This window comes from Mytilus trossulus, unplaced genomic scaffold (genome assembly GCF_036588685.1).
Source record: "Mytilus trossulus isolate FHL-02 unplaced genomic scaffold, PNRI_Mtr1.1.1.hap1 h1tg000024l__unscaffolded, whole genome shotgun sequence".
NCBI classification, from domain to species: Eukaryota; Metazoa; Mollusca; class Bivalvia; order Mytilida; family Mytilidae; genus Mytilus; species Mytilus trossulus.
In genome coordinates, this window is record NW_026963290.1 from 4,164,898 (window position 1) to 4,177,824 (window position 12,927).

Here is a 12,927-nt window from a genome sequence, read left to right on the forward strand (position 1 = left end):
AAAAAAAAATCCTACAAAACAAATGTTCATCTCATTTGCTACTATTTGTATGGATGTAAGCATACACATTACTTATGATATTAGTACAAGGTATATTGATTATAGTTTAATGACTATTAATATGTATTTTTGTTGAGGTATCTATTGAAGGTTTGTGATATATACTCTTATGTCCATGACACAACATGTTGTTAATTGTTTCTCCAAATCCATGTTTTAATTTATTTATGTTATTATTTCTTTATTGTTATGATGTTTTTGATGTTACAGATTTGAACATTGGTTCCATTGGGGAATTGTAGATTCATATAAAACTTGTTATGAACTTTATCTTGGCACTTTGGACAGAATTGTACCTTATAAGAACTCACACCAATTCACTGCTGTGTTTTAGCTGAAAACATTTAATAAAAGACCACCTGTGTTGCAAGACAATGCTTTTTTTATTATTTTATTTTTAGATCATTTCACACACACATATAGTTTAGCTTGTATGGAAGTAAAAAACTCAAAACCCATAGTAAGAATTACAAATTTCACATACAAATATAATGGGAAGGGAATAGCAGATGATTTTTAAACTGAAATGTTTTTGAAACACCCATTTTTTTGCACTTTCTTCTAATACCAAAATCTGAATAAAAATTGGTTCAACCCTTTTGTAAATTTTATTTGGTAACAAATACCTGTTCTTATTCTCATTTTCTTCATCTTTATAGATGAAAAAGGGATCAATAAACTTCCTTGTTAAATAAGTATTCTAGGGTATATAATCTATAGTATCTAGTCATAATACTTTCTTACATATCTCAGTTTTTTTTTGTGTTTGCATGTAAAGTTGATCCATAGGTATAATTTAGAAATTCTATTGTACCATAATGTGTTATTGTTATTGTATCAGTTTGTGTGTGAATTTTAATCTTCCATTTTGTGTGTTAAATTTATTTTGTTAATGTTTTGGGACCATTTCATGTTTGTGATTGCAGTATATATTTTAGTTACATAGTTGTACTAAAACAATATTGATGCATTTATTAATACTACTAGAACACACCCATTGTATCGCGGATCCGTGACTGAATTAAAGTATATAACTATGGCTAAGCCTTATTTTAGTATTGGTATTGTCATCTGATAAAGTCAGGCCGATCATCAGCTTTCAAATCTTTATGGTTGAACCCGTTGACCTGGAACTTCTCAATTATCAGTGGTGGGCCTGTCAGATGCATAACAAACAGATAAGGTAATAGGTAACAGGTGAATATACTATCTGTATCCTATGTGACCAGGAACATGTTAATTATTGGCAATATTAATTATGTGGAAAACAAAAGGGTCTGGAGTGGCGTAATTTTTATTTTTCACAATTGTCCTTTATAAGCTAATTCTTTGATTTATTGTTTTTACCGGATGACAGCTGACAAATTGGACCTTGTTATTTTTATATTATAGATACTTAATTTATGTAAATTTTTGAAGCGTTAAAAATATTCTGCATGAAACCATAAATTTAATTATGATTTTTTACCTAGACTTTTTAATTTTATTGAACACCATTTCATTTAGAAAATTGCCCATTTATTAAAAAGATTAAAAATTTCAATGATATTATGTCGTATTTTGAATATATTGCATGATACTTTCTTTAAGATATGCTTATGTAATTGAAAATGACTTTTTATATTTATTGGTTTTAAAATTTGCATTTTGTAAATATCTGTTTGAAGATTTATCAGGTTTTTTGTTAAATCAATGACGATTTTGACTTTTACTGTTCAGGAGTTATGGTTCTTGAAAGATTGAAAAATTGAGTTTCCAGTCGTGTCCATGCATTTACACATGAACTGTTCAACCAAAGCTTCCCAAATTTTAATATGTTGTTACTGATGACAAAATGGAGGTCAAGTTCCTTCTTTGTTTCATTCAATAGTCATATTTTCTATCAATGACAATCATCATATTTAATACATACTGGTCAACACATTTAAAATTATTATTATTTCCCTAATACTTTTAAGCTTTAAACATTTCAGTTCTCTCCTTACAATCATTCATGTAAAACATAAGCCAGATTACTCTTCCCAAAAAAATCTTGGGTTTCTTTTTTAAACAATTTTATACAAAAACAAGAATGTGGATCATTCATATTATTCTCATATTTGAATTAGGGGGGATAGGACCTTTATCAGGACTCTGGGATCAGCTGTTTTTAAGCTCAGGATTTCGGGATTTACTCCTTCGGGATTTGGGAATTCTTTTTTTCAAATTTTGGGATCTGGGATTTAACCTTATTTAAATTCAGGACCTCAGGATTTGGGATCGGGACTCCTCCTACAAACCCCCCCTCCCCCTTTTTTTCGTCTTGTATGAATTGTATATCTAGATAAAAAATATTGACTTGAGCAGCATGTTGTTATTATCAATGTTTGTAGTATATATGCGGAATAGATATCAATTGAATTACTAGGTGTTCAATGCTACTTTCTCTGTTGGTAATCTTTAAACTGATGTTTCCTCTGAAGATCTGTATTTAATTTAATAAAGTAGAAATACATGTAAAATTGAATAGAAGCGTTAATGGTTAAGAGACTATTTATTGATGTATAAGTCTGTGCTATTTATTTATAATTCATCACTTTTTGTGTGTATGTATGTGCATTTTGTGTGTGTGTGTGCATTTTGTGTTACCATGTTATCAGAATGTAAAGAAAAGTAGTAGTCTGTTTCTTATTGATTCTTGGGTGATATAAGGTGGGTATAATGGGTTACATTATTCTGTATACTAATTTGGCAAATCTATTAGTGATTTTTGGTCCTCAATTCTCTTCAACTTCTTATTTTATTGGACCTTTTAAACTTGTCTTGATTAGATCATCAACAATGAGTCTTTTGTAGACGAGACATACATTAGGCCCACATATAAAATTTTAATCCTGGTATCTATGACCAGTTTATTTTCTTCCATTCTCACCATAATATAGATTTCCTAATAGGTTGCATAAAAAATTTGTTCATACCAAAATTCAATTATCTAATAGAAAACAATTTTTCATCAACCCATAAAAACATGTCAATCTACATTATCATAAAATTTAAGTAACAGATTATCAGTACTTCTATTAGTAAAACAACTTGTTTAGTTATTAATAGTTAATAGTATTCAAGGGAGAGATTAATTTTCTTAGAATAAAGCTTTGGGCTCAAATGACAAACTTGAATTGTCAGAATTCCAATATACAGTTCATGTAAAAGCAGACAATTAATGCTTGTTTAAGGGTCAGTTGAAGCTTGAAAATTTGTAAATTGAGTTGATTTAATTGAGATTATCTCAACTGTTGAAAAGTTTTATAATTTGCTAATATAATATTTGCTTTAATTATCCTGTTTTATGTTTTTGATAACCTTATTTCAGTTGTGTTTTAGTTGTTATTGAAAGCTGACACTCTTTTTTTATTTATCCAACAAAATACTTCATTATAATAAAATCAAAATGAATTGTCTCTTTATTTTTTTCCAATGGAAATTTGAGGCAAATATATATTTCATACTATTATTTCAGTAAAGCTGTTTATTGTATCAATATTATATGAAAGTAATGCAAAATATGTGATATCTTTGAATAAAACTATTTTACACAGAATTTTTATCCATATTGATTATTTAAGATTTTGTCATGATCAACGTCTTGGAGGTAACATCATACATAAACATCACCTTAAAGATCATTTAGTCCAAAGAGACCATACTTCATTGATATAGATGTATACCTTATTGCTTTTTGGAAATCTGCGCTATTTGACCCAAGAATCTGTGCCACTTGAAATTTTGACATCACACAACAATGTCTTTTTCAGTGGAGCATCAGATATTTTCTATTATGAAGTCATTATTTTACAGGAAACCTTTGTGATGTCCAATAATGGCAGAAAAAAAGCAATAAGGTGTATAGTGTATTGATGCTTCATTTTTGTGCAAATCAAATAATCAAGAAGGTAGCACTGTAAAGTTGATATAGTGGATTTTATTTATTTTAAAAGTTTTCTTTCAGGAATCTTCAAACATGTGGAAGAGGCATATTGATATTCTGATCATTTATTATTGAAGATACTTATCTTTTCTTACAGAATGCCTACAGTAAATACATGTGAACTGTAAATATTTGAAGAGATTTTGTTATAAGTGAAAACTTCATGTTGGTTTTTTCCATGAGTAGATGTAGATCCACTTTGAATGTAGATTCCATTGTGTCAAACAATAACTTTGAAATTGAATTTGAAGACTAGTTATTTGCATTTTTACCTACAATTTGTCTCAAATGGTATTTGAAATGAAGCAGTTTGCTTATAATTCTTCTATTCAACCAATTACTTGAACCAAATCTTTTTTTATATAAATATTGGGTAAAATGTACAATATATTTGATAATAATCTATTACATTTGGATCGATGTATATTCCTTGTATACAGGTCATTCTGAGCTTATTTTGTCTAATAGTAAGAAGAACATGTAAAAGTAAAATTACAAAAATACTAAACTCCCAGGAAAAATTTAAAACATCTCAAACCCCTAAACAAATGACAAAATCAAAAGCTAAAACACATTAAAAGAATTGATAACAACTGTCATACTTCTGACTTGGTTTTTTTATGTAGAAAATGGCGGATTGAACCAGGTTATATAGCTAGCTAAACCTTTCACTTGTAAGGCAGTTAACAATGTGTTCTAATCTCAATCATTATAAAAGCAAACAAGTATGTCATCACAGAAAAAACAAAAAATATTGCCCTTTATTTACCAAAATTTTATAATAAAACACTATGTAATTTTCGCTAAATTTAGCATGAATTTTCTAGCTTGAATGCATCAGCAGTTCATTTGAACCCATCTAAAACAATTGATGATCATGATCCCATAACAGTTACTTAGAACATACAGGAAATCAAAAACAAATTATTATGGAAAAAAAACAAAGTCTTAAGAGTTTTATCAATTCACTTTTTATTCTTTTTCCTTTGTAATTTTTCAGTTTGCAGTAACAATTTTTCAATGACATGCATTGTTATTACACAATAAGTTTCTAAAACATAACATAACTATATATTAAATTCGGTTGTTCTTCCAAAAAGTTTGCTTTAACATTTTGTTAATACTAACATATGCCCCTTTCGATAGATATACGCATCATGAGTTATTACAGGGGTTATTTTAAAATACGATAACTCAAGCAGATAGTGCGTGAACGATTTCTGTAGACAGCAATGATCTTCAACGTTTGATGTAATTTGACATTTGATACACATCGTTTTATCAACCAGTAAGCGTAAAGCTTGTATCTGGAACAATTCTCAGATCTGCTGAGTCGTAGTCTTTCCCTGTGTATAGCTCTGTCCAAATTGGACAATGGTCACTGACAACACCTCCCCACGACCATCCATTAGGTATCAATGGACTAGTAAGATTTCCTCTTATAACACCTGAATTACCTTAAAACAGAATTAAAATTTATTTCACAACTGATACACACAAGTTTTACCAAGTATATATATTTAATAGACTATGTACATTTTAAATATTAAATAATTTCTACTGAAATTAAATTTGAATTCCTCTGACAGCCATCAGTTCTGTTTATATCTTTTGGTAAGAAGAGGTTTTGATTTTTTCCAGCATTTGCTCTTACTGTCATCGTGTATTTTCATTTCGTTTTATCGTCACAATAAAGTGCACACGATTGTCGTTCTATAGTTCTTTCAAGATCGTATAAGTATGTGTAACAGTGTTTGCTTGACTTGGAATTGAAAATGAAGCAGATCTGATTAAGCATTCCTCAAATGCAGTATTTAATTGGAAGTTTAATTGTTACCCTTTTGCATAGAAATTTCGATCCGCGAAAGTTTACGTAAATTTACGAACGTAGTGATAACATGATGGTTGTATTTATTGTCTCATTTATAGGTTTTGTAATGCCAGACAATACTCACAAGTTTGAAATATAAATGACAATTGCAAGTATTCCATACCTGAAAATGACTTATGTGTTCTGCTACTTATCCATATATGATCATAAATCTTGCTACCTTCAGGGTTGCTATTGCTGACGTTCGTAAAAACACCAATTGGAACACAATTACTATATCCTTTCTCTCTCATAATATCAAAATCTGCCAAAAACATAGGTAATTTTAAATTAGGTCAGATTGTTTCCATCTGGATGAAATCATTAACTTTAGTTTTTCATGCGTTGACTTAGATATGAAGTTATTTTTCATAACATTTTTTTCTATAGAAAACACACATTTGTGCATATATTTTATACTATTGTAAACTTTTAGTCAATGATTCAGTCCAGGTCAATGAGCCATCTTAATGCTTTATTCAGGTTGTTTTGATTAAAGGAGTAAAGATGAGGAAATCGTAGGAACATCCAAGAAAGTCATACGTTACTGATGCTAGTGGCAACATAATTAGCTATTTGATAGTATTATACATCCATTTGTATGCTGACGAGTCTTTTTACTTTTACTTTCGGAATAATTTGAGTTTGCTAGGTCAATTTTTCGAGTTTCACTTAAAGAGTGTGGTAACATAACACAACTTTTTTAAATTGCTCTTATAAAATTGAAATATGATATAATTTTACTTGAATAACATGTGTATTGCTTATTCTGATATAATACCTTCTTCGTTTGGATCTAAATTGAAGTCTCCTAATATAATGATATCTTCTTCTCCTGAAATGATATTAAATTACTGTTGTATGAAGGCTAATGGGATTAACATCGATACATAATAATACTTGAGAAAATGGTTTTAGAAGGTCTTAAAATGGTCTAGAAGGTCAAAAAATGGTGTTAACTGATCAGTAAATAACAGATATATAAAAACACTTTTTGGTTACATTATAAAGTAGCATAATGACCTAATGTAGATTTGGAAATTTATCTTCCATTCTAATAGTGTTCAGTTCATTTCAATCATGCCGTTGGGTCCCTTACAATTTGACCTATGGTCTCTGTTTGTTTTGTTCAGGCATCGTTGTCAATATAAAGAAATTTGATGCCAATGTCATACAGGTGAGAGGTGTAGTTAGCTTTAAAACCAGGTTTCATTTATATACTCTTTTGATCTGGCTTATTGCAGTGAAACTAACGTATTTGGTTACCTGGGTATTGTTTTTCTATGGCATCAATCACTTCAGGTACTTTATCTATCTCCTTCTGAAGCCTTTCTAAATCTTCATTATCTAAACCAGTAGCTTTTAGATGTACACTCGCTATTATACAATCAAATTTCTTAATCTGAAAAACGTGTATTATAAGTATTTTCATCCGATGTTTATTAAAACATAATGTTCAGACATATAAAAAGATAGCAAAAAGACTTTAAAAGATTTCTGAATGCCAATAATAAATAACCGTTAATAGTAGTGACAACGCAGCGTTGTTTGACGCATTTATTTCAAGTCATGATCGAGGAAAGTAAAGGGCAATGGTACTCTTATGGAACTAAATTTATTTTTATTACAACTATGTTGAACACACTTTCTAATCGAACTTAAAATAAAAATGCAAAACATACTGTTAAGTCTGCCTCATATCTTGACTTATATCTAGAATTTGACGATGAAGGTCAATTGATTACTTACTTTATGACAAAAGAGATGATTAACCATCCCAATTGTAAAAGTTCCATTTCTATGTAGCAACATGGATATGTTCTCCGAGTTGAGAAATATTTCAGAGCTTGCATTTCCGATTTTGATTTTTTATTGTCAGTAGGCTGCTACTTTAGAAAACTATAATACCATGGATTTCAAATGTTGATTTTGTTGTCATTTCTTACAACTTTTTCCGAACCACATCACGAGTTTGATGACCGTTATGGAATACATGTATCTGCTTCACAGATGACGACTTGTATTGTTTAAAATCTTAAATGTAAGTATATTGAATTATATATACTTATTACCGTATATACGCAAGTAAAACATCTGCTGCCACAATTGAAGCAGGTTTTTATTTCTCCTCGGAGGATCGAATTTGACATCCTCCCTTGCTTTCTATGAGGTTCATGTTGATCAGTGACAGTCTAGAAGTTCCTATATGTTTTGCTTTGTTCGAATTTCATTGTTAGTCGTATTCGACTTATGTGTTTGAACAATACGATGGTATTTTCCACCTATCTTTTACTTCTACGAAATAAAATATGTTCATACAGGCAAAGATGAAGGCATGTGCAGCTCCACTGCATTATGTTCCTGCACTCAGTAACTAGTGTTGTTTGTTGTAAACTAGTTTTGTGTGTACCTCTTATTTCTTAGCGGAATTGGTGGTTGATGTGGTTTGTTGTATACTTACATTTACACACATATATATATATGATGAAGACATAATATTTCAATCAGTTTAAATGAGGTCTGGAGTTGGCATGTCATTAACAGCTGGTAGTCTTTTGTTAATCTATGTGTTATTTTCATTTTGATTTCTTTCTTTTGTTACTTATTCGTACATTGGACTGAGTTTAACTGTACGTTATACTGTGTGTTTGTTTTTCCTACATTAACTAGAGGTATAGAGGGAGCGTTGATGTATCACAAAGATTGTTCATAAACCCCGCTGCATTTTTGCAAGTGTCCCAAGTCAGGAGCCTTTGTAAGTCTTGTATGATTTTTTGTTTTAGTTCATTTATAGACTTTGGAGTTTAAGATGGCGTTCATTACCACTGAACTAGTTTAGCATATTTAGGGTCAACTGAAATACGCCTTTGTGTGCGAGATTTTTTCGCTGTATTGAAGACTCATTGGTAGCCTTTTGTTGTTTGTTGCTCTTTGATCGGGTTGTCGTCTCTTGAAACATTTTCCATTTCTATTCTGTATTTAAATACTATCCAATATCTTAGGTAATTCCCATAATCTTATTTATGTACTATTGCCCTATCTGAATACCTTGAGTAGAACGGAATTTATCGAGAATACATACTAATTCAAGTGTAGGAAGTTGATTCAAATAATGTATTAAATATTTGTTATTGCTGTTATTAAAGTTTTAGTAGATTAAACTTACCTTAAAAGTTCCTATAAATGGTGACCTAGTAAATGGTTTAGGCGAGTTATTTGGTTTTTCCAGCAACGCTGAATGATTTAATGTTATCCCCCTTGCGGTGTCGTATAAAAAGCCATTGTACTCCATACTCTACAACAAGTTAATAATTATTCATAATATAAACAAAACATAAAAAGAACCAGCAAAACCGTTTTTTTTTAATATTTTTCAATTCTAGCTGATCATGCTTTTTGGACCTTGACTGAGGATATGTGGTTGTGTATTTAAATAGTTAGGTACCAGGATTATAATTTAGTACGCCAGACGCGCGTTTCGTCTACATAAGACTCACCAGTGACGTCGCTCATATCAAAATATTTATAAAGCCAAACAATTACAAAGTTGAAGAGCATTGAGGATCCAAAATTCCAAAAAGTTGTGCCAATTACGGCTAAGAAAATCTAAGTGTTTCTTCATTTTATTGTTTCCTGTACCAAAGTGTAAGCGTTACATCCTAGATACCATCATCATCAGTACTGACTAGTTTATATTAATTCTTATCTTAGATGTGCCGATTCATGGTAAATAGTCTAGCTGTACACTTTGTGTTGCATACCTAAACGAAACCTAAAAAAAAATTCAAACCTAAAGAATTTGAATTGCAGAAGCCTGAAATCACTGTTTTGTAACTATGAATGAAAAATGAAACACTTGTTATTGCTATTTCTACAGAAAATTAGAGGTGACATACTCGGTACATCCTCCCAGTAGCATCTGATACGACATACTGCCACTCCCCACGGTGTCCTGTCCAATCTTTTGTACAGGACAACGATGGGTTATTCAGTTCTTCACAAATCTACAATCAAAGATAAAATTTGCATGTGTAAAATGGTACAAATAATTGCTTAAATCCATATCATTTGAACTCTAGTAGTTTCTTTTTTCTTTATTGTTTTAATCATATTTTTTTTTAAAGTAGTTATACAATATAAACTATTATGAAAAAAAAAATCATTGTCACAATAGTTTACCTGTTTTCCTGAATCTGACCTTCCAAGTTGAACCTATTAAATAGTTATCAATAACACGCGAAACACGGCGGGTGCCACACGAGGAGTAGGATCTGCTTACCCAGCCGAACCACTTGAGATCACCCCATGTTTTGGTTGAGTAAGACTTTTGCTCAGTCTTTGGGTTTCCATTGTTTGTCTAGAGGTCATTTCCTATTTTAGCCATAACGTTGTCTGTTTATTTTCGAAAATCATATTAAAAACGCACAGATCATTTAATGATAACTATTCATTTTACTTAAGCTAGTTAAGCCTGCATTTCTTAGCTGACTTCTTGTGTGCTTTGAAAAGAAAAAAACGTGCAACCGCAAATATAGACAGTTTGAAATGAATATGTTTGGACAGAATCTAAAATAATAAAATTACGGTACTAATTTTCTTGCACCAGATGAGCATTTCGACAATACATATCTCTTCAGTGATGCTCGTGGCCAAAATATTTTAAATACAAAGCTTATGTAAAAGATGAAGAGCTGTATCTAAAGATTGGCATGTTTTAACAAATATAGATTTTTGGAGAGAAAACAGCATATACACATCATGAATAGAACTCTACCTAAGTTACATACCATTTCTAAACAGCATTGAAATAATGAAAAGTTGATTAAGCCATGTGATTTCCAATTTGAAAACAAAATTATGGAAGAAAAAGAAACAACGAAACAATTTCATTGTACAGACAAACAAGATGTCAAACATTTACAATGTACATTTTAATGATAAATACCTTTTCCAGGGCCTTTACATCAGCAAGCTCTTGAAATGCAATTAAACTAAATCTGAAATTTATAAATAATATCCTTTTTTATTCTTATTCTTTTTTCTTGGCCACTCTCAGGTTGTGTAACACCATTCTCTTACGTTTATTGGTTCTTTGAAAGGAACTGGTTCCTGAAGTTTGTTATATATAAACCTGGGAAATGAGCACATGCATTGTTTCGGTTGAAATTGTTTTAGCTTTAGGAATATTTATATTTTTGTCACAAAAATAGCTTGAACCTTTTAATTGACTTAGTTAAATATGTGTATCTTATGGTGAAATATTGTTAACTTCATTTTCACCTTTGTCGTATCCTTAAACTTTTTTCGCAGAATATATACTACTATACCTTTGTACAATGCGAAGTTTTGTGACTTAGCAGTTCGCATATACTACAACTCGATTGAAGTTAATGAAAAGAATTTCATGAATAGCTTATTTCCGAATAACGATAGAACATATTATTTATGTCACATTATTACTGGACATACAATGTACATATTTTTAATTAAGACAAATTTCACTTAAAGTATTTGTTTCCTATGTCAGCTTTATTGAAAAAAAGTACAATCACAAAAATACTGAACTCCGAGGAAAATTCAATACGCAAAAATTGTGATAGTTTTCCTGCACACTTATAAGCTACACACTAAGAACTCTCAGCTTTTTGTTTTTATTGCTCTGTTAGCTATATATCGCGTATTCTATGTTTCTTTTACCTTTAGATATCCGGCATTATAGTGAAAGATAATTCACAAAATCGGTGTCCTCTGTTTTGAGGACTGTTGTTCCCCATTTCTTACATTCGATTTTGTTAATTTCATTATAATGTGCATCTCATTAAAATCGGTACTATTTGTAAAGAAAACTAGTACCCCCTTATCTACGGATCTACCAAGGGCGTCTTAATTGTACGTCAAAGTATGGTTTGTCCCTTTTCAATTTTTTGTTTATTTTTTAATCTTTTCTCCTTTTATTTTTTCGACGCACATCAATGTGTAACTTCAGCTACATGTCAACTATTGAACAATGTTTTTTTTCACGAAACTTACCCATTTTCTAGAATTGTCATACAAACAACTTCTTTAACTCCTGGATTATCAGCCTTTTCTTCATCGAATCTTTCTACATTCCAACTTGCTATCCGTACCACGCCTTTTCGTCCATGTCTAAACTTGAATGGTGTCACTTTTGGTCGGGAAGATGATTTAATTATGTTAATAATTGGTTCTAATAACTTTAATATATTTTCCGTGGATTCAGACACGTGGCTTTCTGTACATCCGCTCTCTACAAATTCGTAAGGTAAGGGTGCATGTGTGTTCCTATTTTCACTTGTAATGACCCTCTCTACATGCTCATAATCTTTATTTTCAGAGGATAGACAGCTATTTAGTATCCCCATTGCTAACAGTATAAACAAGGTTAACTAATAGATATATTTACAAAATAAAGTCATTATCCAAGTTAAGTCTGTTGTACAAGTATTAAATACACTGGTAATCAATAAATCCGCATTGCATCTAACACTGTTAACATCTTGCATGTATTATGATGTTTGTACGACGAAAGAAATGTGCTTACAATTGATAATAAAAATAAAGTCTTACTGTCCGGGTTCATCAAAGGAAATCATTAACTTTCAAGATCACATAACTACTTCATTTTATGAGGTAGATCAACCTAAGGTATCAGAGTGGAACATTTAAATATTTAAATTACAATTATTACGCTTATAGTGGTTTCACTTTGTTGTACACAAAAAATCGATCCAGTAAAAACGTTTTTACATAAATTATTGTTAACTTTGATTTAATATGTTTTTAAATTTGTGTAGGCTTGAAGTGATGGAAAGATATTTGTTGAAATACATCACTGATTATCTCTCCTAAGTGAATAAGTAAATATCAAATGTTACATGTCTACACAACCTAAGGTATCAACTTCTACAACAATGTTTACTTTAAACACTCAATATTTTTTTTATATTCATCGATGCGACTAATGATGTACAATTTTATCAGAGGTTATTATCCTCCCAGTAGCCAGTAT

At 30.5% G+C, this 12,927-nt stretch overlaps 1 protein-coding gene across 1 annotated transcript; it reads right to left on the minus strand.

The window, feature by feature from the left end:
• Positions 1–5,113: 5,113 nt before the first annotated feature.
• LOC134698969 (endonuclease/exonuclease/phosphatase family domain-containing protein 1-like) lies at positions 5,114–12,401 on the minus strand. Its single transcript, XM_063560654.1, has 8 exons — positions 11,928–12,401; positions 10,843–10,894; positions 9,794–9,901; positions 9,064–9,192; positions 7,164–7,299; positions 6,679–6,732; positions 6,022–6,162; positions 5,114–5,484 (listed from the first exon to the last, which is right to left on the minus strand). Exons 1-8 carry the CDS (start codon positions 12,278–12,280, stop codon positions 5,309–5,311), a joined length of 1,149 nt encoding a protein of 382 aa, XP_063416724.1. The 5' UTR covers positions 12,281–12,401; the 3' UTR covers positions 5,114–5,308.
• Between the last annotated feature and the right edge of the window lie 526 nt (positions 12,402–12,927).